The sequence below is a fragment of the Perognathus longimembris genome, chromosome 8 (assembly GCF_023159225.1).
Source record: "Perognathus longimembris pacificus isolate PPM17 chromosome 8, ASM2315922v1, whole genome shotgun sequence".
In the NCBI taxonomy this organism is placed as follows: Eukaryota; Metazoa; Chordata; class Mammalia; order Rodentia; family Heteromyidae; genus Perognathus; species Perognathus longimembris.
Genome location: NC_063168.1, coordinates 11,880,371 through 11,905,116, shown reverse-complemented (window position 1 = coordinate 11,905,116; position 24,746 = coordinate 11,880,371). Strand labels below are relative to the sequence as shown.

Genomic DNA, 24,746 nt, shown 5'->3' with positions numbered 1-24,746 from the left:
CATTTGGGATTTCTTATATTCTGTTCCATTTAAAGCAATTTGGTATTTCCCATAGCTCAGCAGTAAGAAGGGCTTACTCGATTACCGTTCTGACTGCAGCAACAAAATCCACTGATAAACAATGCATGTCTCCACTATGCACTATAAACTGTGCTTTTGAATTTTACTCTTTATCAGCCAGGGAATTTACCATCCTGACTAGACCATAGCTTTGCTGTCTGCTTCTCCAGGAGGAGTCTGGATCCCTTCTCAAGCCAATGCAGATCTATGTGTAGAAACCAGTGGGATCTGTGCAAGAGTTGCACATAGATTTAAAGACCTCATTTGTCACATCTCTGCCTTTGCCCTGGATGTCCCCGCCAGTTCAGCAAGTAAAAGTGACCCTAACTTTCCTTTCAGCAATGACAAGGTTGAGCCTGGGGACTCTGAGAATATTACTGATGCATGGCTGCCAATGGCCATGAAACGTGGCCTGTATTTTTATGGGCCGAACTTCAAAAGTTACCAGCAGACAGCTTGACATGATCTAGTTCCAGGGAGGATGGAAAATAAGACATCATTTTTTATTGACTGGACTAGCAGGCTCTATTTGCTATACTTCTGACCATTCTTTTTCTATAGAAGTCTACTAGCAATATTTGTGTCTCACTACACTTGCTGAATCTTGAAAAACAAATCACAGATACGACGGTCTAGATTTATCTCCCAAAGTCTATTACCATTGGAAAATGAGAAGATATAACACACACACACACCACACACACACACACACACACACACACACACACACACACATTCTTAGAGAAGTATTTTAAGTGGATGATGTTTAAAGTTGTATACGTTGACAAGTTTATTATCAAAATGTATTCATTGTTTTCATTAACCTCTGCATGCAATTTTGATGATGACATCATTATCATTCATTCTTTAGTTTTCTTTTCACATGTCTGCAAGTTCTTGCTAATCATGTATTTATTAATTCACATAGTGCTCAATGTATCTAACATTGACAGATATGGATGTAAATTTAAAAAATTACTTTCAAACATTGGCTTTTGACAATATTGGAATGTTATGAGTGAAATGAAAATAAGATGATATGACATTCTAGAGAAGGAATGAGACTTTGTAGATAAGATGTCATTTGGATCTTTAATAAAATTAATCAAACATATGTGCTCATAGAGGTTCTGCTGTATCTTAACTAGAGGGATTTTTACAGAGCAACGTGAATCCAGCTGAGCTTTGGAAATTGCATGAACTACATTAACAAGTGGGCACAGATAGAGTCTTAAAAAGACCAGATTATAACTTTCCATGGGATGTTCGCTGATATTTAGACTGTGGAAATGATTAAGGGATTAAGCTATAAATGTATAAAAACCTTCCTGAATCCTATGGTTCTTCCTACAGTGAGGTGTTAGTTTTTCCCTTTTGTTTACAAGTTACTGGAGTCCCATTGAGTTTATTTCTGGTCACCAATATTTTAGCTCTCTAGTTGCTTCTGAATGGCCATTCTTTATCACTCATGCCCAGGTATATGGTGGAGGCAGAATCAACCTTTGGATGCTTAGGTAGACGCTGCTAGATTGATTAGAAAGTTATGATATGAGATAATTTGCATTTGATCAGGAAATATTTAAAACCATTTGGGATACTACAGATCCAGAGTGCTACATGATGTTCTTCCTCATGAGCTTGCAGTAGCATCAGACTATGACCAGAGGTCCCTTTAATTCTGTGATCTTTCCCAAGAAATGCATCTCAATATCCTTCTGTTTCACAGCTCAGTATCAACTCGACCAGTATCTCCAGCTGAACATATGAGGCGGGCTGAACATTGAACCAAGAGAAGATTTTTACCACGTGACCTACCTTCCTTTCTTCATGGCTGTTCCTGTACCATTTCCCCCCCCCCCCCGTGTGTGTGTGTGTGTGTGTGTGTGTGTGTGTGTGTGTGTGTGTGTGTGTTTTCATTTCTTTTTGTTATGATCACAGGTTGGAAGACAGCACTGAAATTCACACTTCCATGTATTCTAGTGCCATCACTGAAATGAAAAGTTTTGAGGATTGTTACTTGACCAGCCTGAGCTGCCAGCTATCTCAATCAGATGAATCACTGTGTTCAGTAGGGTTGCTTGTAGAAGCCCTAGGCTGGGTTTCTACAATCACTGGTGCTTATCTGGTTTCCTGCCGATATTCATAATTCAGGGTCCCTCTATAAGATCTGGAAGATAGGAGAAAACTTAGTGCTTATTGATGTAAACTATCTGACGTCTGAACAGAGGTGAGGCTGGAGAATGACTGGAGGTATTGTTGTGGCAGGTTAGAGCATCAGCAGCCGGCCCGGGCTTTCTCCACAGGGTGGAGAATCACTGCCTTATGTGAACAAACACTGGGACAGCTTAGAAAACCAGGGATTCCCACCCCCTTACTTCCATATTTTGTGTCCATGTCAGAACTTCAACAACTGTAGATCCAACTGGTTTCCAGTAGGAAAACAAATTCTACTTGGAGAGTCTTGGCTGGCTTCTGTTTCACTTGTGAATCCCAAGAGATCCCCTTATATGAGAAGAGACATGACCATGTTTGTGCTTCTGGAGCTGAAGAGGAGGAAAGATACAGAGAGTACAGAGGAGCCTCCTTGCAAATGCTAACCCAAAGCTTGTAGTAATGTAAGAGTCTGGCCACATCTGAGAAGCTCTGTCAGGAGGTGGAGGCCCCAGGAGGAGCAGCTGGGGCAGCCCAGCCTCTCACTTCTGCTTCCATGGAGGTTTTTGTTATGACTTGTATCACTGTGGGAGGCCAATTCCTATACTGTTGACAGTAATAAGTGGCAATGTCTTCAGGCTGCAGGCTGCTGATGGTGAGAGTGTACTCTGTCCCAGATCCACTGCCACTGAACCTTGATGGAATCCCCGGTTGCAAACTGGTTGCACCATAGATCAGGAGCTTTGGGGCTTTCCCAGGTTTCTGTTGATACCAGGCTAAATTACCATAGATACCCTGACTGGCCTGGCAAGTGATGGAGACTGTGCCTCCTGGAGATGCAGGTAGGGAGGCTGGAGACTGGGTCATCTGGATGTCACATCTGGCACCTGCCATTGGAATCATAAAAGCAATACACAAACTATTAGTCTTGTTCTAAGAGGACTTACCTGAAGACCCAAGCAGCACAGACCACACAGGGTAGGAGAAGTGCTGTCCTTCCTTACCTGGCAACCAGAGTAGCAGGAGCCCCAGGAGCTGAGCAGGGGTCTTCATGTCCATGCTGGGGGCTGACTGGGACTGACTGCTGCACAGGGTGTGAGCAGCCTGTTATGAAGTCATTGGGGCATAGGCTGTGATTTAGGCATATGCAAATCAGCAGGGCTGGGCAAAACTGGAAAGAGCTGGGGAGCTGGCTGGTCTCAGGAAATCATCACAGGTTTGTGGGACCCTGGTTTCTTGGTTTAGAAGAGAAAATGTGCTTCACCCAGAGAGCACAAGTGTCAATCAATCTGCTGTTCTGTCTGCTGAATACATCTATTGGCATCTTCAGGGATGAGGACCTAATTTCTTGATTTTCCTTGGAATTGCTGTTTAAATTGGAAGGAATCAGAGAAAAATGATGGTTTCATGTTCAGGATATCAAAACGGAAGTGAAAGTCAGGAGAGAATAGAATGTCTTCACATTTGAAACTGATTTAATTCATACATTGCATCATTATGACTGACATAGCAGGTAAGACCTAAACTCCTCTATTTTGTCAGGTGTACTTGTCACAGATTGTGTAGCACAGGAGAGATTCAGGGATTCGTGCATGGGGAGACACAGAGTCCCAGCATCATGAGTACCAGGAAGCCTGCAGAGAGCTCCCCTTCCTTAGGATTCCACTGACAATAGGGCAGCATCATTCCCACTTTCCCAAGGGTTTCTTAGAGCAGCCTCTGGGCTTTGCTTTTTGGGAGCTTTGTTGGTCATCTCATGTCAGGTTCGTGACACAGCAATTTATGGAATTTTCATTTTGAAATCTTTTTATTCTGAGTAATTATTTATTGTCAAACTGATGTACAGAGGGGCTAGAGTTTCATACGTAAGGCAGTGGGTACATTTCTTGTACAATTTGTTTCCTCCTCCCTCATTCCCCCCCCCTATGCCTTACCCTCTCCCATTTCCCTCCCCACTCATGAGTTTTGCAGTTGGTTTATACCATATAGTTTTGTTAAGTGTTGCTGTTGCATTGGTTTCCCTTTTGGTCCTTTGACTCTCCATTTTGGAATCCTTTTCCCTTCCCTAGTTCCAATACACCTATATACAATATCCAAGGTACCAAAATCAGTTACAGTGATACCAGGGGTAAAACTGTGGGAAAAAATGACAAAAGGAAAAGGGCAGAATGTCACATGGCATGTTGAAAATAACAACAATGATAAAGCACTTGTTTTCATAACTTGGAGTTCATTTCATTTAGCATCATCTTATGTATTCATCTGGACATAGCTTTTGAGCTATTGTGATCTTTTGCTAGGATTATCCTTCTGATCTTACTCTGGAAGGAAAATCCATTGTTGTGTTTTGTTTTCTCCAACTTCAGTTGGAAATGACGTATTTCCATGCTTTATAATATTCCCAATCATGGTTCCTTTGTTTTGTTTATTTATTTTCCTCATCAATATTTGTTTCTGAATTCTTTTTTTAAATTTAATTTTCTTGTCAAGGGGATGTACAGAGAAGTTACAGTTGCATATGTAAGGTAATGAGAACATTTCTTGTCAAACATTGTTAACCCCCTCCCTCATTTTTCTTCCATTTTCCCTGCCTACCCCAATACCCCTAAGTTGTAAAGTTCATTTCCAACATAAAATTGTTTTCTTCTAAGTGTCACTATTTTGTTTGTTTTTACCCTTCCCTTACCTAATTCAGATAAGCATATATATGTATATGTGTGTATTTATGTGTGTGTATACATATACACAAATGACGTGACACAGGGTACCAAAATGAATGTAGTGACAACAGGGGATAAACTAAGGGAAATAAAGAAAATAGAAATAACTTCATACAGTACTTTAAAAAAAATCAAGGAAAAACCTCTTCTTTCCATATCTTGGAGTTCATTTCAATTAGCTTCATCTTAAATAGTCATATGTTTATAGCTATTGACTTACAGTAATCCTCTTCTATGACTAACCTAGACATATACTAAATATTACAAAAGGGAAACCATGGAGCTTATGTTTCTTTGACTCTGTCATACTTTACTTTATATGACTTTTTCCAAATCTTTCCATTTTCTTAAAAATGGGGTAATGCCATCCTTTCTGATGGAAGCATAGAATTCCATTGTGAATATATGCTACATCTTCTTGATCATTCATCTACTGAGGGGGATCTGAGTTGATTCCATACCTTCGCAATGGTAAAAAATGCTGCAATCAACATAGTTGTGCTAGTAGCATCAGTAAGTCTTGTTTGTGGTCATTTGGGCACATTTTCAAGAGTAGGTTTGCTGGGCCATAGAGGTGCTCTATGTTTAGTGTATGGAGGGACCTCCATACTGCATTCCAGAGTGGTTTAACATGTTTACAACCAACAGTGTAGTAGCTTTCCTTTTTGGCCATCTCCCTGTCATCATCTGTTGTTATTAGGTTTCATCATAATGCTATTCTAACTGTGGACAGGTGGAATCTCAATATGGTTTTGATTTGCATTTCTTTAGTGGCCAAAGGTGTTGAGCATTTCTTCATGTGCTCATTGGCCTTTCTTGTTTCCTTTGAAGAGAAGTCTCTCTTTAAGTCTTCAGCCTACTTGTTAATGGAACAGTTGTTTCTTTGAACATATGTTTAGGGGGAACTTAGTTTTTTCAGTTCTAAGTATATTTTGGATATGAGGCCCTTGTCTGTTGTATGTGACGAACTTCTCCCAATCTGTGGACTTTTTATTTATGTTGCTAGCTATGTCCTTTGCCATGCAGAAGCTCTGCAGTTTCATGCAATCCCATTTATCTAATTTGTTTTAATTTGTTGTGTTTCTGTGTCTTTATTAAGGAAGTTTTGACCTATGCCAAGAAGCCATAGTATTTCTCCTATCCCATCCTCTAATGTTTTGAGGGCTTTACTTTCATGTAATATCTTTGATCTATTTGGAACTTATTCTGCTTCAAGGTGATATATAAGTATCTAATTTTAGTTTTCCACTGATGTTTAGCCAATTCTGCCAGCACCATTTGTTGAAGAGGCTGTCTCCCTGGTCTCCCTGGGTTTCTTGGTCTTAACCTCCAGCTTTATAATTTGGATAAAGATCCCATTTAGGATAAAAAGAACACCAAAAGAAGGAAAGAAAACCCATAATCAACTTGCATTGCATTGTGAGGACATGACAAGAATGTATATGTCAAACCAAACAAACTAATACACCAAACAAGTTCTCTTGAACAGGATCAGCCTTTAGGTTTTAACCTCTGGATATGGAATCCTAACCTTGTTTCTATTGCCATAGGGAATGAAATTCCTGGAGCAGGGGAAACTGATCCACGGGAATTTGTCTTCTCAAAGTTCTGGAGGCTGGGGAAGTCCGAGAGCTGGATGTCCTGATGGATCTCTTTCTTGCCATGTCCTCACAAGGCTCGATGCCTGGGAGCAGGTCTTGAGTCAGCACACCCATGTATCTTTTCTTTTTTTTTTTTTTTTTTTTTTTGGCCAGTCCTGGGCCTTGGACTCAGGGCCCGAGCACCGTCCCTGGCTTCTTCCCGCTCAAGGCTAGCACTCTGCCACTTGAGCCACAGCGCCGCTTCTGGCCGTTTTCTGTATATGTGGTGCTGGGGAATCGAACCTAGGGCCTCGTGTATCCGAGGCAGGCACTCTTGCCACTAGGCTATATCCCCAGCCCCCATGTATCTTTTCTTCCAACAGCATTGTTGCTGTGGAATTTGTTCCTCCCTGTATGACTTCTCCTTTAAAACTTATCTGTAAGTAGCTGTATAAAGAGTTGCCCTCTAACAAGACTGTTTAAGAATACAGTGCATCTTGTTCAATACCACCCCTGCCTCATTCTGTCCCATCCCTTCCAACATACCTTTTCTCAATCTTCTTCATTTTGTAGGATAATCCTTGGATTTTATGACTGGATTCTCCCTCTACCCTCCTTCTTAATGTTCACTTCCCTCTTGCAGGACATTTCTCCAAATATCCCTTCCTTTAAAGATGGCTTTGGTGGCATAGAGAAGACAGGGATAGAGGCAATGCCAGGCTCATGTCTCAGAACCAGTAAAGGCAGAGGACTTTTGCCCTCAAATTCACCCTGCTAAGGGCAAGTCCTAAATGAGGAGTTTGTGTTTTGGACTGTTGCACTGTTCAGGGTTCCAGGGGGTGTTGCTAGTGACAACAGACATATTTCTTTTAGTTCCCTGGTGTTTCTCAGAGGAAGCTCTGTGTGTGTAGTGTGCCATCTAATGGTCATACTGTCAAATTATATCTTGTAGGATCTCAGGAATTAGATTTCACTAATCACCTCTTTCTCCTCTGCCTTCTCCTCTCCCTCCTCCTCCTTCTGCTGTCCTCCTCCTCTATCTCTCTGTCTTCTTCCTACTCTACATTTCCTTGAGCATATATTACTTTTGCAAAGAGGCTTCATTATGAGACATTCATACATAAATACACTTTATTTGATCAAGTTTACTACTGCACTTTACTCTTCTGTTGTTCCCTTTTCATGATTTTTATACTGATTTTATACAATCATACACTGTACTTCAGTTACAGTCACCTCATCACCCTCTCCTTTCTCTCTCCCCAACTCTTGGTTCCCCTCCCCAAACACAAATACAGTCCCTCAGTCCCTTTCCATGTCTCTTCTTCTCCCTCCTCTCCCTATCCTCCCACACCTGTACCTCCAAGACGCTACTTCTGCTCAGAGAGACATCATTGTTTAACCTACTGCCACTGAACTGTGAGGGGACTTGGGCCTTAAGTTGGAAATGTTGTCTATAAGTTGCTCAGTTTGTCTTCTTTTCCTTTTAAACCACTTTAGGTAGTTTTTCTAACTTTGTGACTCACTTTACTTTATTTCTGTGTCAGAACTGGGCTGTCCTTTGACCTTTTCACTCAAGGTTAGCACTGTATACATGAGCCAGGTCTTCCCTACAGGCCTTTTGATGGTTAACAGCTATCTCTGTCTTAGATGGGTGCTGGTGGCTCGTATATACTGGTAATCCTAGGTACTCAGGAGGCTGAGATCGAGAATCATAGTTCGAACTCAGCTTGAGCAGTAAAGTCCATCGAACTCTTATTTCAAATTAACCACCAGAGAATAAACTAAATAAGACTGAGGTAGACCTGTGGCTCAAGTAGTAGAGTGCTAGCCTTGAGCAAAAAAGTGGAGACAGCCCAAAGGCCCTGAGTTCAAATCCCAGAACCAGCAACAACAACAAAATTCTCAGAATTTTTTTCTGCCTGGACTTTGGGGTCGCTTTCAACTGCAATCATGAGATCTTAGCCTCCAGTGTACTATGATTACGGGTGTGAAACACCTGTGCCCAGCTAACTTTATCATTTCTGTTGATCCTGTGAGTGTTCATGATTCTTGAGGGTGAAAGAAATTTAAGTTTCTACAAAGGTGATTTTTTGAAGCCAGTTTTCTAAAAATAAATGTAATTCAAGAACTCTGCTCTTTATTAAGTAGGCACTCATGGTAATATATTGTTGCTCTAATACCAATGTATTCTGAATCTCATAAGTTTAGTATAATAGTTTGCTTTTACATTTTTGTCATGATAATTTTCAAGTATGCCTTTGGATTTCTTCTTAGATCAACTTTAAGAAAACAATTTAATCTTTTCTTCCCAGAAATTTGTAAAATTTTCAGATTTTCTTTTGCTGTTGATTTGCAATGTCCATCCTTTCACATTAGTAAAAGTAAATTGATTTCTTCTACTCTTTTTAAGTTTATTAAGACTTTTTGAAAGTTATAATCACATAAAGAATGTTCTATGAGAAAAAATGTGTATTATGCAGTTGGTGGTGTAATATGCATTATATCTTGAAGATATAATTGTTCTATATTTTTATGGAAATAAATGCTTTCATCCTTTTCATTCCTAGTCTTCTACTTATATTCAATGTTAGTGAAAATAGAGTACTTGAATATTCCATTATTGCTCTAAATCTATTTCCAATATTTTACATCTTTCGTTTTTGATTCATATATCAAGCTCGAAGATGTATGCACCGAGTTCTCACACATATCTGGTAATTGAGTGAAATCAGCAGAACTTTGGATGTGTATACTAACACTTGTGATTATATATATATATATATGTATACATGTATATATATTATGAAGAACTATGTCGCCAACTACTTCATATATATATATATAATTTCATTTTTGCACAATATACAATTGTAAAAACCACAGAATCATTTTCCCCATGATAAAATCAATCTGACTAAAAAAGATTGTTTCCCCAGATGATTGAAATAGCCTTATACTGTGAATGGCATTGTATGTAACAGCAACGAAGCTAACTTGTTCCAAAAAATATTTTAATACCATTTTAATCAGAAATTATGAAATGTGTTTTTCCAAAATAGATGATTTCTAGAATATAGAACTAAGATTAATTTTTGCCAAATGAGTATGCCATGTGAGTTTTTTTCTGAGAAGATAGCATTTTCATTCTTTCTAAAATCACACATTGCTGATAATGCCTTCTCTAAAATATGAACTGCATTAAAAGTGAAAATAATTTCCATTTCCTGATAAGGCCTTGATGGGCTTAAAACATTTCTCCAAAAATGAGCACTTCACAAATATGGAAAGTATATAATGTAGTGATTTCTTGATAATACCAGAAAGCAATGGAAGAAATATGGATTGGGTGATCTAGAATTCCTGAATATATAAATAACTCATACCAGTTGAACTAATGAGCATTTGCTATGCTCTTTTTTGGTCATAGTCACCACAACTGGACAGAGGCAAATTTTTTTAACCTGGACAGAGGCAGAGAAAGTCAAGTGAGCAAAGAGAAGTGAGCTGAGCTTTGGAGGTTGACAAGCCATGTTCTCCCATCATGCCATTGCCACAGCAATTTGTTGTGATCTGATTCAAGAGAAAGGATGTGGGTGGGGAGAAGAAAGTGGAAATCCCCCACTTACTGGGAATATTTTTCCTCAAGGCTGCAAAGATCACCCTCAATAGATACCTGTCACATGAGCTTTGGGCTCTGTCTCTACTGTCCCCTCAGTGTTGCAGGTGCTGTTTGGTCTTCTGCTCATCGTGTCCTGTGTGTTTTGTCTCCATGACACCAACCACATAGGCTCTGCTGGGCCACCTCTAGGGTTATCAGTTTCAAAGTTCTCTCTGATGATGTTGTGTTGAATGGAGAATGGCTATCGTGATCTCACATCTCCTTGCTCAGGAACCCCTGATATCTCCCCATAAGGAAAAGCGGTTTAGGTTACTCCATTATGTCTATAGGGATGAGGGGTAGGGGAGCGGCACGTGCTAAATAGAGGAAGCAGGAGGATGGAAACAGAAAAAAAAAATTAACCACCTAATAAAAGTATTCATTACTTTTGGAATATTTAGCTCGTTTTGTGTACTTCTCAGCAAGTCCATAAAAATTTATTTCCATCAAACTGTTCATAAGACACCGGATTCCACTGGATGTGGAAATGTGACATGACTTTGAAACTGTTTGGGCCAACTGCCAACTTTCTTGTATTTTCACACCCACTGGTATTTGACACATTATACATTCACACATGTGAACAGCAGTTCCAGATATTGCTGCATACAAATTTTTACTATGTGTACAAAAAACAGTACCCTACTTTCCCCAGAGAATCTGCATTGATAAGAGCTCTCTCCATCTCTTGGTTCTTATGATCACATGACATGAGTTCTTGCAGGAATGGTCTTCAGCAAAAATTCTTTCCTACATGAAAACATGACAGCACGAATGCCTCCCTCATGACTTTCCTACACTGGGTTGTGGAAGTTATTTATCTCAGTACCCATGACAAAACACCAGACCTGAACAACATAATGGAAGATTTACTCATTTGCTGTGATTGTTTTGTTTTGCTTTAGACCAGGGTTTTATTATGTAACCAAGAGTGGCTTCAAATTCTCAATATAGCTGAAGCTAAAACTGAGCTGGTATCTTCCCACCACATCAGCCCAAGGAGAGAATTATTGAAAAACACCTCTTCTTAATCATACCAAGTATTGCCCAATTAGTGGTACTCAAATCCAATTAATACATGACATAAGAACAGATAGGAACAGAAGGAGGATTTAATCAAGTTTATCATGAATTATTTTATCAGCGAGCCACTCAACGAGCCATATTTATTCTCCTGCTGCCTGAGCCATGGCTTTTGTCCCAGTATATCTTAAGGTTTAGCAGAAACACTCATGGTACCCTGAGCTCAGCTGAAATGTATTGAGCTGCCTGCACCAGCTCTTTGCACTCACACTCACTTAGGAAAGATTGCTCCCCAAACCAGCCACATTTGACAGCTGGGCCACCTCAAGCAGAGAGGTTTTTGTTCAGGGTTGTATCACTGTGGGAGGGTAATATGTAGCTTGCATGCAGTAATAAACCCCAACATCCTCAGCCTCCACCCTGCTGATGGTCAGTGTGAAATCCGTGCCTGACCCACTGCCATGGAACCTGTCTGGGACCCCAGAAAATCGGTTGGAAACCTTATAGATAAGGAGCTGTGGAGATTGGCCTGGCTTCTGCAGGTACCAACTCAGATATGTGTTTCCATCGCTATGCAGGAGGCTCTGACTAGACCTGCAGGAGATGGAGGCCGGCTCTCCCAGAGTGACAGGAAGGGAGAGTGGAGTCTGGGTCATCACAACATCTCCATTCATTCCTAAAATAATGAGAGACATGGACGGGGTTAATCACAAGCTTTATGAGTCATTTTCATGATCATCTTTCTTAATTTATTTCAGAAGATAAATTTTAATGTTGCTTTATGCACCATATGCTCATTAAACACCACACACACACACACACACACACACACACACACACACATTGGCACTTGTAAACCACGAGGACCTGTAGAATTTGCCAATATGTTCCCCTTATTTCATCCTAAGAATAGCACAGGTCTGTGTTACTCCTGCAATCCTCTCACTCTCACAGACATATATATATATATATATATATATATGTATATATATTATATATGTATATATTATATATATCATATATATTATATATATGTATATATTATATATATCATATATATATGTCCATCCATGAGAGCAAATCTGCATATCTCATTAGTATGCACAACACAAAACATGTGGGGAGCAGTGGGCTCCAGAGCTCTGCCCCTCCCCCTCCTCTCCCTCCTCTCTAGTGTGTTCTGACCTGGGATCCAGAGCATGAGCAGCCCCAGGAGCTGAGCAGGGCACCTCATGGTGAGAGGGAGCAGTCCTGGTCAGTGCAGGCAGCTGAGAGCTGAGCTTTTATGCTGGACTTGCAGGGAAGCTCCTCCCTAGGGAGCAATATGCAAATGTCCTGCTGGGTGCAGTGGTGGGAGACAAACTGTCAGTGAGGTGGAAAGAGACACCAGGAGGGTGGGGCCTCTTCTGTGAGCAGATATTAACTATGCTCAAGAGAAGCAAGAGAGATCTAATGCGTGTACCTTCATGATTCCTCCTGTTCTCAATCTGCTTCCTAATTCTTCAACCCCTTCCCAGGTACTTTTTACACTTTTCTCGAAAAAGGAACCATTTGCATAAATACTGAGTTATTTTTTATTTTCTAGGTGTTTGTTTAAAGGTTTAGGTTTAGTCATTTTATTTTGCTTAATAAAATCTGCATATTATGTAGAAATCAGAGGTAGGAAATGTGCAATTAATACAGTTTTATAGAGATGTATAATTCAGACAAACCATGGAATTCTTCAGCATGTTTTTTGTTTTGTTTTTGTTTTTGTTTTGCCAGTCCTGGGGCTTGAATTCAGGGCCTAAGCACTGTCTATAGCTTCATTTAGCTCAAGGCTAGCACTCTACCACTTGAGCCACAGCACCACATCTGGCCGTTTTCTATATATGTGGTGCTGGGGAATCATGTATACAAGGCAAGCTCTCTTGCCACTAGGCAATAGTCCCAGCCCTCTCAACTGATTTTGCTTAAATTCATTGTTCAGATATCAGCTGACATATCTGAAAAATGCCTGAGGTGACCCTGGACTGAGATGCTTCTACTTCTGCCTCCTGTGTAGTGAAATTATAGGCATGCATCACTGTGCAGGATATCTTTTTTTTCTTATCTGTTAGCATCTCATTTTTTTTGCCAAGGCATGTATACTTGACACGTGTAAATTTAAAAACATACACTTAAATGGGTCTCACTTAAACTTGATGGCAGTGAAATTGTTCTTTAATCTAACATGAACATTCCAGGAGTCAAGGTGAAAATTTTATCAACTGATTACTATAGAGAACCATATGAGACAGAGAGACAGTGACACCAAAAGTATGGAGCCACACAAGCAGGTGCTCATTAATGAGGTAACTGTTATGAGTGAAAAATCACAGTGATTTCAGGGTCTCTGCTATCTAGCAGTGTGAAAACCAGGTCTATGTGGAACGCACGTTGGGTTTTTCCTGCTGGTCCATGTTGTGTTCATCGGATGGCTGGTCTTCACCCATGCACGGCTCAATGGACAGTGTGAGCAGCTCTATGCTTTGGCTTCAGTTCTCTGGCTCTGGATGATGACCTGTCAATCTTCTAGTTTCCCTATAAAAATTAAATTCTGTTCTTTCCCTTCTTCCCCATGTGTTTCAAGAGAGAATCTTCATTTGTGCCATTTCAACCGCAGGAATAACTTTGTGCACTCAGGGTGAAGAGCACTTCCACTGCCACAATCCAGCTGTCTCGTTTTTTGCCAGTCGGCTGAGCACTGTCCCTGGCTTCTTTTTGCTCAAGGCTAGCACTCTACCATTTGTGCCACAGTGCCTCTTCTGGCCTTTTCTGCGTATGTGGTGCCAAGGAATTGAACCCAGGGCTTCATGCATGCTAGGCAAGCACTCTACCGCTAAGCCACATTCTCTGCCTGACACAGTCCAGCTGTCATTGTGCAGGGCTTGAGGTCACATAATGTGACTCCCAGGCCCCTGCCGCCCTCCCTCCCTCCTTCCCTTCCTCCCTTGCTTAATAGAGTATGGCATCAGTTAATTTTATGCCTCTATCAGAAAGAATGGCATTGCCCCATTTAAGGAAATGGAAGGACTTGGAAAAAGTTATACTAAGTGAAGTGAGCCAGACCCAAAGAAACATGGACTCTATGGTCTCCCTTATTGGGAATAATTAGCACAGGTTTAGGCAAGTCACAGCAGAGGATCACAAGAGCCCAATAGCTATACCCTTATGAACACATAAGATGATGCTAAGTGAAATGAACTCCATGTTATGGAAACAATTGTTATATCACAGCTGTAACTACTTTCAACGTGCCATGTGTAACTGTAGCTTCTATTAGTGATGATCTTGTATCACGTTCCTGTGGTTGTACCTACACTATCTCTGTATCTTAGCTGAGTATATTGGAAACCGTGTATACTGGTATTAGAACTAGGAAATTGAAAGGGAATACCAAAATCGAGAGACACGGTAAAAAAGACAAAGAACTACAAAAGCAATACTTGCAAAACTGTTTGGTGTAAATGAGCTGAACAACTCATGGGGGGAGGGAAGGGAAAGGGGGAATGGGGAATAAGGGACGAGGTAACAAACAGTACAAGAAATGTATCCAATGCTTAATGTATGAAACTGTAACCTCTCTTAATTCAGTTTGATAATAAAATCTTAAAATAAAAATATTTTAAAAAGTCAAAGAAAAAAGTTCCTTCTGTCTGCTTCTGTTTCCTTGTGTGTGTGACTGTTACAGCATTGTTAACTACTTTGCAGAATTGTATTCATTTATATAGGATTTAACATGTTGCTCCTCAAGTTGTATTAAAGACTGAAATGTTCACTATCATCTTCTGCCCCCAATTTATACTAAGGTTCTCCAAATACAATAAGAGAGAATATAATAACAACCAAAACAAAACCCACAAAATGAATTGGGAAAATGTCTTGATTTGCTGACAAATTTAGCATAAAGTATGTAATATTCTAAAAATAAAACACTTGAAATAGCTGAGAATATGGCCTAGTGGAAGAGTGGTTGCCTCATATACATGAAGCCCTGGGTTCGATTCCTCAGCATCACATATATAGAAAAAGCCAGAAGTGGCACAGTGGCTCAAGTGGTAGAGTGCTAGACTTGAGCAAAAAGAAGCCAGGGACAGTGCCCAGGTCCTGAGTTCAAGACCCAGGAGAGGGAAAAACAAAATATTTGAAAAAATAACTTAGAGGCATCACTGTGCCCAATGTGAATATACTTGTTCAGGGTTAAAAGAAACATAAGTAAATAAAGGTATTTCCACATTTACAGTCTGGAATGTAATTCTAATATTGCAATTTTCAGAACAGCACCGATAGCTTAAGCCTATAATCACACTTAGTCTGAAGTTTGAGGCCTTGAGGATTGCTGCTCCATGCTAGCCTGGGCAGGGTTCCTGTCCTAGGGGTCTAGGCCTGTTCTTGCAAGTAGGAGCAGGGGGAAAGAAACTGGGGCACCCAGCCTCTCACTTCTGATTCCCTGGGAGGTTTTTGTTATGGCTTGTATCACTGTGGGAGGCCAACTCCAATATTGTTGACAGTAATAAGTGGCAACATCTTCAGGCTGCAGGCTGCTGATGGTGAGAGTGAACTCTGTCCCAGATCCACTGCCACTGAACCTCGATGGAACTCCAGAGGCCAAACTGGATGTGTAATAAATGAGGAGCATAGGAGCTTTCCCTGGTTTCTGCTGATACCAGTTTAAACTTTTGCTAATGTCCCTACTGGCCCGGCAAGTGATGGAGACTGTGCCTCCTGGAGATGCAGACAGGGAGGCTGGAGACTGGGTCATCTGGATGTCACATCTGGCACCTAGCATTGGAAAAGTAATAAATATACATAGAGTCAAGCATATTGTAAGAAACCTTCATTAATAGCAAAGCACCCCTGACTACAGCACATTGAGGACATCCTTACATGGAATCCAGAGCAGCAGGAGACCCAGGAGCTGAGTGAGGGTCCTCATGTTCACGCTGTGTTCTGATGAGCACTGACTCCTGCATCTGTGATGAGCAGCCTATTAAGAAGATAGCAGAGCGCTGACTGTGCTGTGGGCACATGCAAATCAGCAGGACTCTGGGTGGGGCTGGGCAGGGGTTTGGTTAGCTGCAAGTGACTAGGCCTAGACACAAGCCTTGCAAGAAACCTCCTGAGTTCAAATCCCACTACCAGCAAAAGATCTTTTGGGCTGTATAGCTTGATTTTATTAACTTGATTTAGATCGGAATACACTGATCTTTATCCAGTGGTTTAGTCCTATATTTAGATGTATAATTGATATTTTCCTTTGTGAGTAGCCTTTTTTTTTTTTACTCTTACCTTTTAGATTTTTGTTTTGGTTTGCTATTTTTGACACTCTTGTAGCTTCAGCTCAGTGCAGGGGCACTGGACATGAATTTTTGGCTCAGGGTTAGCATTCTACCACTTGAGATACAGCTCCAATTTCAGCTTTTTGGCAGTTAATTGGAGAGAAGAGCCTCACGGACTTTCCTTTCTCTTGATGGCTTCAAATGAGATCCTGAGATCAGATGCTCCTAAGTAGCTAGGACCTTGAGTATGAGCCAATGGCAGTCAAAATTTTGTAACAAACAACAAAATTTAATTATTCTCCATGCAGGAGTGAAAGATAAGAGGTCCATTGTATAAGAAAGCTCTATTTTCTTTATGAATTCATATTAGATGGGCACTGATTAAAGTTGATTCATCCTCAGCTTTAATCAGATGACTGCAGTCATGGATGAATTCAATCATTGTGGGTGTACAAGACAGGAAGAATTGGGATGAATCCAGAAGTCAGCTCTTCACTCTGTTCTTTTCACCCAGATTAAGAGAATTGGCTGGGCTTCTCCCCAGACAGACAAACACATGAGGGCAGTTGGGTCACCATATGCAGGGAGGCTTTGTTTGGGGTTGCTCCACCCTGGGAGGTTCATGTATGCCTTGCCTGCAGTAGAAAACTGCAACGTCCTCAGCCTCCACCCAGTTAATTGTAAGTGTTAAATGTGTCCCTGCTCCAGTGCTGATCAACCTGTCTTAGATCCTCGAATCCCACTTGGAAACCAAATGGATCAGGTACTGGGAAGCCTGATCTGACTTCTGCAGTAACCAGTTCAAATATGTCTCCACTGCTATATGGGAGGCTTTCACTAGACCTGCAGGAGATGGAGGTCAGCTCTCAAGCAGTGAAAGACAAAAGGAGTGGAGTTTGGCTTGTCACAGCTTCCCACTGAATCCTGAAATATCCATACAAAAGAAGCACATTAACATCTCTGTCATTCTTGTCTTCCATATCAGCGAAACAATGTGTGACAACTTTATGATTTCTCATGATTGATTTTAAGAAGGAATGGAAAGAACTTGGAAAGGATTTCTTCCATAGTTTCAGAATACTTACAGTATTAAACATGGATTTGCCAAACTTAAAAAGGAGTCTAGAAATCTCCTATACCTTTTCCATCGTGTTTCAAAATCTTTCCCAGAAACACAAGCTGCAAATTAACAAGATTTCATGTGTGTGTATGTGTGTGTGTGTGTGTGTGTGTGTGTGTGTGTGTGTGTGTGTGTGTCCTGTATCTTTTTCCGGGATCTTCCTCATTCTTACAGATGAAAGCCTTACATGTCCACCCCAGAGGACAGGAACTGGACATCTCACACAAGGGAATAACACACAAGGGGAGCAGTGGGTATCAGAGCTCACTCTTCCTCCCCATCTCCTTCCTCATCTCCCCCCACAGCATTAGCAGCCTAGGAGCTGAGTAGGGAACCTCATTTTGCATTGAAATGACAAGTGCTGAGTAGCCAACACCAAGTGAGACTTGAGTATCTCATTCTGAGAAATGAAGACCCTCCCTAGGGAGCAATATACACATCAGCCAGGGGGTGCAATAATCAAGTAAAACCAAGAGCCATGCAGAAAAACTCTTCTTTGGAGAGACGTGACATAAAAGTGCTCTGAATTTGTATGAAATGTAATAAAGTCCATGCCACGTGCAATGTTAAGAAAAACCCAACTGTGTAAGTCTGGATGTGTGAACAGGATGTGTTGCATAAAGCACAGCCTCAGGAACAGCCACAACTGGAGACTGCTTCCATCCAGATGTGCACCTAGTTTGATTTGGCAGAGGAAATGGTCCCTGTGCTTGGCTCCATCTTCACATTCCCCAGCTCCATGGAATCTCAAGAAGGACACAGTCCTTCTGCAGTACTGGTTGGACAGTCCTGGGATATGTTATGTGGGCAGCCTAAGTGTTTAAGATTGCTAGCACAGGATGAGCACAAAGCTCTGGCCTTAGTACAGAATGAGTTCTGTGAGAGCACTCATTTCTGAAGAAGTTGAGAGAGTGAGTAATCCCTACTAGAGAAAGAACTAACACTTGTCTTATGGGAGAAAAGGATATATCCTTGACTGGGAATAGGAAATTTCATGTGAAAATTGTACCACAAAAGAGAAAATGTGTTGTTCACCTGCATGTAGTTACACACATATTTTGCTACTTATACAATGAGTACTCCTAGTATCAGTTATGATTTAAGATTAAAACAAAGATTTCACAGATTCAACTTTAACCTACATAATTAGTGATAGAGATCAGGGACTTTAACACGGATAAAAGAAAATGAAAACAGCTAAAAACAAACTTGTTTGAAACCTAGTGTAAAGTGTGCATTTGAGAAAGGAGAAAACAAGTTTGGGCACAACTGAACTAAGCACTTACAAATTAACAAAACCCCAAGGAAATGTGTTAAGACTAGAGTTATAAATCGATATGTGTCTGGGAGTATGTGCCTTGACTGTCCCCTAGTGGTTTTCTAATAAAAGGACAAGAAAACTAAGCCCTGTGAAAAATAAGGAAATTATAAAGTCAATTCTAGATCCTCCTAATTATAAGGAAAGCTGCAAATTAACAAGATTTCGTGTGTGTGTGTGTGTTTGTGTGTGTGTGTGTGTGTGTCCTGTATCTTGAATTCAGGGACTGCACCCTCTCTCTGATCTCTTCTGCTGAAGGCTGGAGTTTGACCATTGAGCCACAGCTCTGGTTTGACATTTTGGAAGTTCATTGGAGATAAGAATGCCATAGACATTGCTGCTTGGACTAGCTCTGAACTGGGATCCTCAGGTATCTGTCTCCTGAGTAGTGGGGATTACAGGTGTGAGCCATGGGTGCTTGGCTGGCCATTTCTTTTTATTTGGATCCTCACAGGTGTCACTGATGATACTGTGTTTCTTTAGGTGCTTCCTCCACTAGAGGGAATGTGACAGAAGAAGCAAAATTGTCTGCAAACGATCTCTTCCTCTGATGCCAAGACTGAGCATCCTGGCAGCTATGAGCTCATCAGAAAACTGTGGAGAGCGGAAGGACGTTGTTCTCAGCAAGGCCTGAGAGACACTCTCCCTCCTGAGGCCCTGACAGATGCTAGATGGGGATGCAGAGGAGAGGTGACCTGGTCCATTGCCTGAAACCTTTGTGATCTCTTCCTCAAAGGCTCTGCTGCCATTTGCAAGTCATCCTAGGCTGGTTTCCCACTGGTCCTCAATATGCTTTATCAGGTCTTGCAACAGTATTAGACCGAGCATCCTTGAGGAAATTCTGGTTTAGTCCATTGCATTGCATTGGTCTAACGAGTGTCTTCTTCACTAGGGTGTATCCTGCATCTCCTGTGTGATTGTGGGAGCAAAAGCATCAGAGCTACATGTATACACCTTGAACTTACAGGGCACGGAAACAGCTTTTGAAAATTTTCTTTGCTTCTTACGTGCTATAGTCAGGTACCATATACCCATTTTTGTTCTGTCTAAAAAGACAAATTTAAGCATAACTGCACCAAGACCCATTGTCCTGGCATAGGACATCTCAATGTGATTTATTTCCTCTCCCGACATCACTGTTATCTAGCTGGTTGCTTTTAGTTCATGCCAGCATTTCTAGCTACCTAGGATTTTGAGATCTGGAGATTCAGGTTTTGTAATTAGTGAAGGCAGACATATCTTGGAGAGTTCTTTTATAAAGGAAATAATGAAAACCTGTAATGGAGGCAAATCTCTAGTGGCAGGGGCCAGACATAATCAAGAAAAAAAGTGAGAGTTCAAAACCTTGAATTCAAGCCTTGGTTTTAACAAAATAAAAACTAATTTATTTTGTTACATACATAAAATATAATTTTAGTAAAGTCATCATGGCATGATAGGTAACAGACTTGCTCATTATTAAATCAAAACGCTTCTTGTAATACTATATTTAGTGTTATAAACTAAGTTGTTTTTTTTTTTGTTGTTTTTTTTTTTGCTAGTCCTGGGGCTTGAACTCAGGGCCTGAGCAGTGTCCCTGGCTTCCTTTTTGCTCTAGGCTAGCACTCTGCCACGTGAGCCACCGCGCCACTTCTGGCCATTTTCTATATATGTGTTATGGAGGAATCAAACCTGGGGCTTCATGTATATGAGACAAGCACTTTTGCCACTAGGCTATATTCCCAGCCCCTCAACTAAAGTATTTTTAATACCATTGCTGCAAAGATTCTAAGCCTGTATTCTGAAGGCAATGCATTAGAGTTTCCATCAGAATTGTCTTTCTGTTTATTAAAATATTCTGCCAATGTTGTCGTTGGTAAAAAATTATTCATGGAAGAAAAGAAATCAATCTTTATTCTCAAGCCCATTGATCATGGGATGAAAAGCCACAATCACCATTGCTCAGGTAAACTTAGATTAAACAAGCTTCAAAAAATAAATATTAATTAAACACAATGATAATGGCAATAATGGTTCTCTTAAAAGCTAAATCACCATAATGAGGATTCCAATTCAGATCAGCTTATAACAGTACCGTTTTAATTTCTTGATTGCATACGTCAAATTTGAATTGGGACAGGAGGTCTCATTTGGAACAGGCAGAAGATATACCTGGGAAGGGCAAGTTCACCAGAGCCCCCATGGTACAAAGGCCACCATGTAACCTAAGAGCTATTTTCTTATACCTGTGACTGCAGACTAAATCTTACTCTGAGTAAGCAGAACGTTTTGTCCTTCATGGCATCACTGACCATCCCTCATGTGGATCTGAATCCTGGGCACTGGTGTCTAAACCCACAGCTCCTCATTGGTGGAGATCATGCTGGACATCTGGTTAGCATGTCACTGCATTCTATGTGTCCCCAATCCCAGACATGCATTCTGGGTGAGACCACCACCTGAAGTTGGAAGCATTCCAGAAAGTGCCCTCACCTGTGTTGCTATGTGTAGGACTGAGTGCCGTGACCACTGGTCTTTCTGCACAAGCACATCTAAATCTTGGGCATCTGCACATATACAGTTCTGCACAATGCATTATATTCCAGTGAAAATTAGTGGAGATGAACATAGCATCAAGGAAGTCAGTCCATGGTCCCATCAGCAGTGATAGCCCAGAAGAAACACAGCAGGCCTCTGCCTGGGTTCCTCACTGAAACCATCCTACCCCCAACCAGAACCCACCACATAAAATCCCCAAACCTCTCCCACATGTTCCTCATACTCTCATTCCTACAGTGTCTCCAAACACATTTTGTCCCACGTTATGCTTATGTGTATTACTAAAAGTTATGGAAAGGAGTATACTCTGTTTTCCAGCAACCACAGTCTGATACTCTAACTTCTGTTCTGAGAATCCCAAAACCATCAGTAAAACCCTTTGGTAATAATGGAATTTGCATCTGACCCATATGCATTGTCTCCTACTTTAAATAATTTCAGTGTTAAATATTGTGATATTTTAGAGAATATCAACAAAAGTCTTACACGTTTTGGACAATTACTATATTTCCCAAACTATTTTCCATCTGTGATTAGTTGTTTAAAGAAGCCTGACATAGCATCTTAATTTGTTCATGAAGTTAAAAATAAATTGACATGCTACAACTTGGAAAGAATATTCCGGAATGTATACATTCCTGATTGTGACAGTGACATTGAGTAGTCAGCTAGTGTAGATGGAGACAATCCTAGAGAATTGAGAAAGCAGTTTTTGAGGTACCTGGGAGGGTGCTTTAAAATAATGGACACATGCTTCAGGAAGCAGTTGAGACAGCTCACCTGGAGGTGGCAAAGTAGGAAAGGATAAGGAAATTTAAAACTGCTGCTGAGAATTCAGATGGGAATAAAAACTTTATCGGGTATAGGACAATACGCCATTCGTGTTGTATTGTAGCCAATTTCTTGTCTATCTTTTCTCCATGCCACAGTGCTTTGAGGGAGATGAGGAGACTGACTTTAAACACGATGGGACTACTCTGATCAAGTGAATTCCAAGGGATTTCAGCACTCAGGCCATTACTCCTGCCTTCTTCATCTAGACTTCCAGTGAAATCAGGAACAAAGTACAGAGCAGAAAGGCGGGGAAATAAGTACAATTTGGTCAGAGGAGCCCTTAGAGAGTGGAGGCTACGAAATACATTGTTTTTTAAAGACATTAGGGCCGTTAACATGAAGTGCTGTATCAGGACAATAGCAATGATAGACTGACATCATCTCAGCAAGTGGCTGACCACACATGAAAACATTGCAAGAACAGGAGGGAAAACCCATGTGGCAAATTTTCCCTTGATAAGAGCTCCTTCATGCAACCAGCTCTCCCAGGAACCAGGAGAGCCATGTCATCAGGATTGATTCCACTGGGATTCCACTTCTAGGGAAGCTGGGGCTACCATCTGATTTTTTACATCAGGTCTCACAATCATACACTGGAGAGAAGAGTGTCTCTTCAAATTCAAAAATTTGTGTTGGTAAAATTGGATAGGTGCATAAAGAAGATTGAAACGACTTCCCTTATCAGTCCATTACAAAAGCAATCCAAAGTGGATTCACGTTATTAATTCCTGACCTGAAACATTGAATCTAAACTAAGAAAACTAGAGAAGATACTAGAAGGTAAGTCACAGGTAATTATTGTTTAGCAGATCTCCAACTTGCCAGGAAATATGAACAAGAAATGATAAATAGGGTTAAGTCATATTAAAATGCTTCTTCATATCATTAGGAAAAGGATCTTAAACCAAAAAATTTGTTTTCTCACTTTAAAGTGTTCTGATATTTTGCTTCTGATTTGCTTTATAAGGAAAGTTCTTACAATGGTTTGTTGTTGGGTAAGATCACGAATAATGTGACATTTCACAAATTTTCTACCTTCTTACAGTTTCCTCCAAGATTATTGAAGGCTTCAGGGGGTTAATTTTTTGTTAAGATCACAGGTTGGAAGACAACACGGAAATTCACACTTCTGTGTATTCTAGTGCCATCACTTAAATGAAAAGTTTTGAGACTTGTTGGAAACTTGACCATCCTGAGTTGCCAGCTATCTCAATCAGATGAACTACTGTGTTCAGTAGAGTTGCTTGTAGAAGCCCTAGGCTGGGTTTCTACAATCACTGGTGCTTCTCTGGTTTCCAAGCGATTTTCACAATTCAGGGACTCTCTGTAAGATTTGGAAGATAGGAGAAAATTTAGTGCTTATTGATATAAGCTATCTGACTTGTGAACAGAGGTGAGGCTGGAGAATGACTGGAGGTATTGTTGGGGCAGGTTAGAGCATCAGCAGCTGGCCAGGGCTTTCTCCACAGGGTGGAGAATCACTGCCTTATGTGACCCAAACCTTGGGACAGCTTAGCCAAACCAGGGATTCCCACCTTCTTACTTCCATATTTTGTGGCCATGTCAGAACTTCAAAAACTGTAGATCCAACTGGTTCCCCGGAGGAAAACAAATTCTACTTGGAGAGTCTTGGCTGGCTTCTGTTTCACTTGTGAATCCCAAGAGATTCCCTTATATGAGAAGAGACATGACCATGTTTGTGCTTCTGGAGCTGAAGAGGAGGAAAGATACAGAGAGTACAGAGGAGCCTCCTTGCAAATGCTAACCCAAAGCTTGTAGTAATGTAAGAGTCTGGCCATATCTGAGAAGCTCTGTCAGGAGGTGGAGGCCCCAGGAGGAGCAGCTGGGGCAGCCCAGCCTCTCACTTCTGCTTCCCTGGAGGTTTTTGTTATGACTTGTATCACTGTGGGAGGATAAATGCTACCTTGCTGACAGTAATAAGTGGCAACATCTTCAGTCTGCAGGCTGCTGATGGTGAGAGTGTACTCTGTCCCAGATCCACTGCCACTGAACCTTGATGGAATCCCGGGTAGCAAATATGTTGCACCGTAGATCAGGAGCCTTGGAGCTTTCCCTGGTTTCTGCTGCTACCAGGCTACACTATTATAGATATTCTGACCTGCCCGGCAAGTGATGGAGACTGTGTCTCCTGGAGATGCAGGTAAGGAGGCTGGAGACTGGGTCATCTGGATGTCACATCTTGCACCTGGCATTGGAAACATAAAAGCAATACACAAACTATTAGTCTTGTTCTAAGAGGACTTACCTGAAGACCCAGGTGGCACAGACCACACAGGGTGGGAGAAGTGCTGTCCTTCCTTACCTGGGAGCCAGAGCAGCAGGAGCCCCAGGAGCTGAGCAGGGGTCCTCATGTCCATGCTGGGGGCTGACTGGGACTGACTCCTGCACAGGGTGTGAGCAGCCTGTTATGAAGTCAGTGG

At 41.1% G+C, this 24,746-nt stretch overlaps 1 gene segment (V, D, J or C); it reads right to left on the bottom strand.

Moving 5' to 3' along the window:
* Window positions 1-1,305: 1,305 nt before the first annotated feature.
* LOC125355934 lies at window positions 1,306-24,714 on the bottom strand. The segment is given in 4 exon segments: window positions 1,306-1,341; window positions 2,797-3,015; window positions 15,916-15,998; window positions 24,629-24,714. Coding segments are annotated over 4 exon segments (393 nt in total).
* Between the last annotated feature and the right edge of the window lie 32 nt (window positions 24,715-24,746).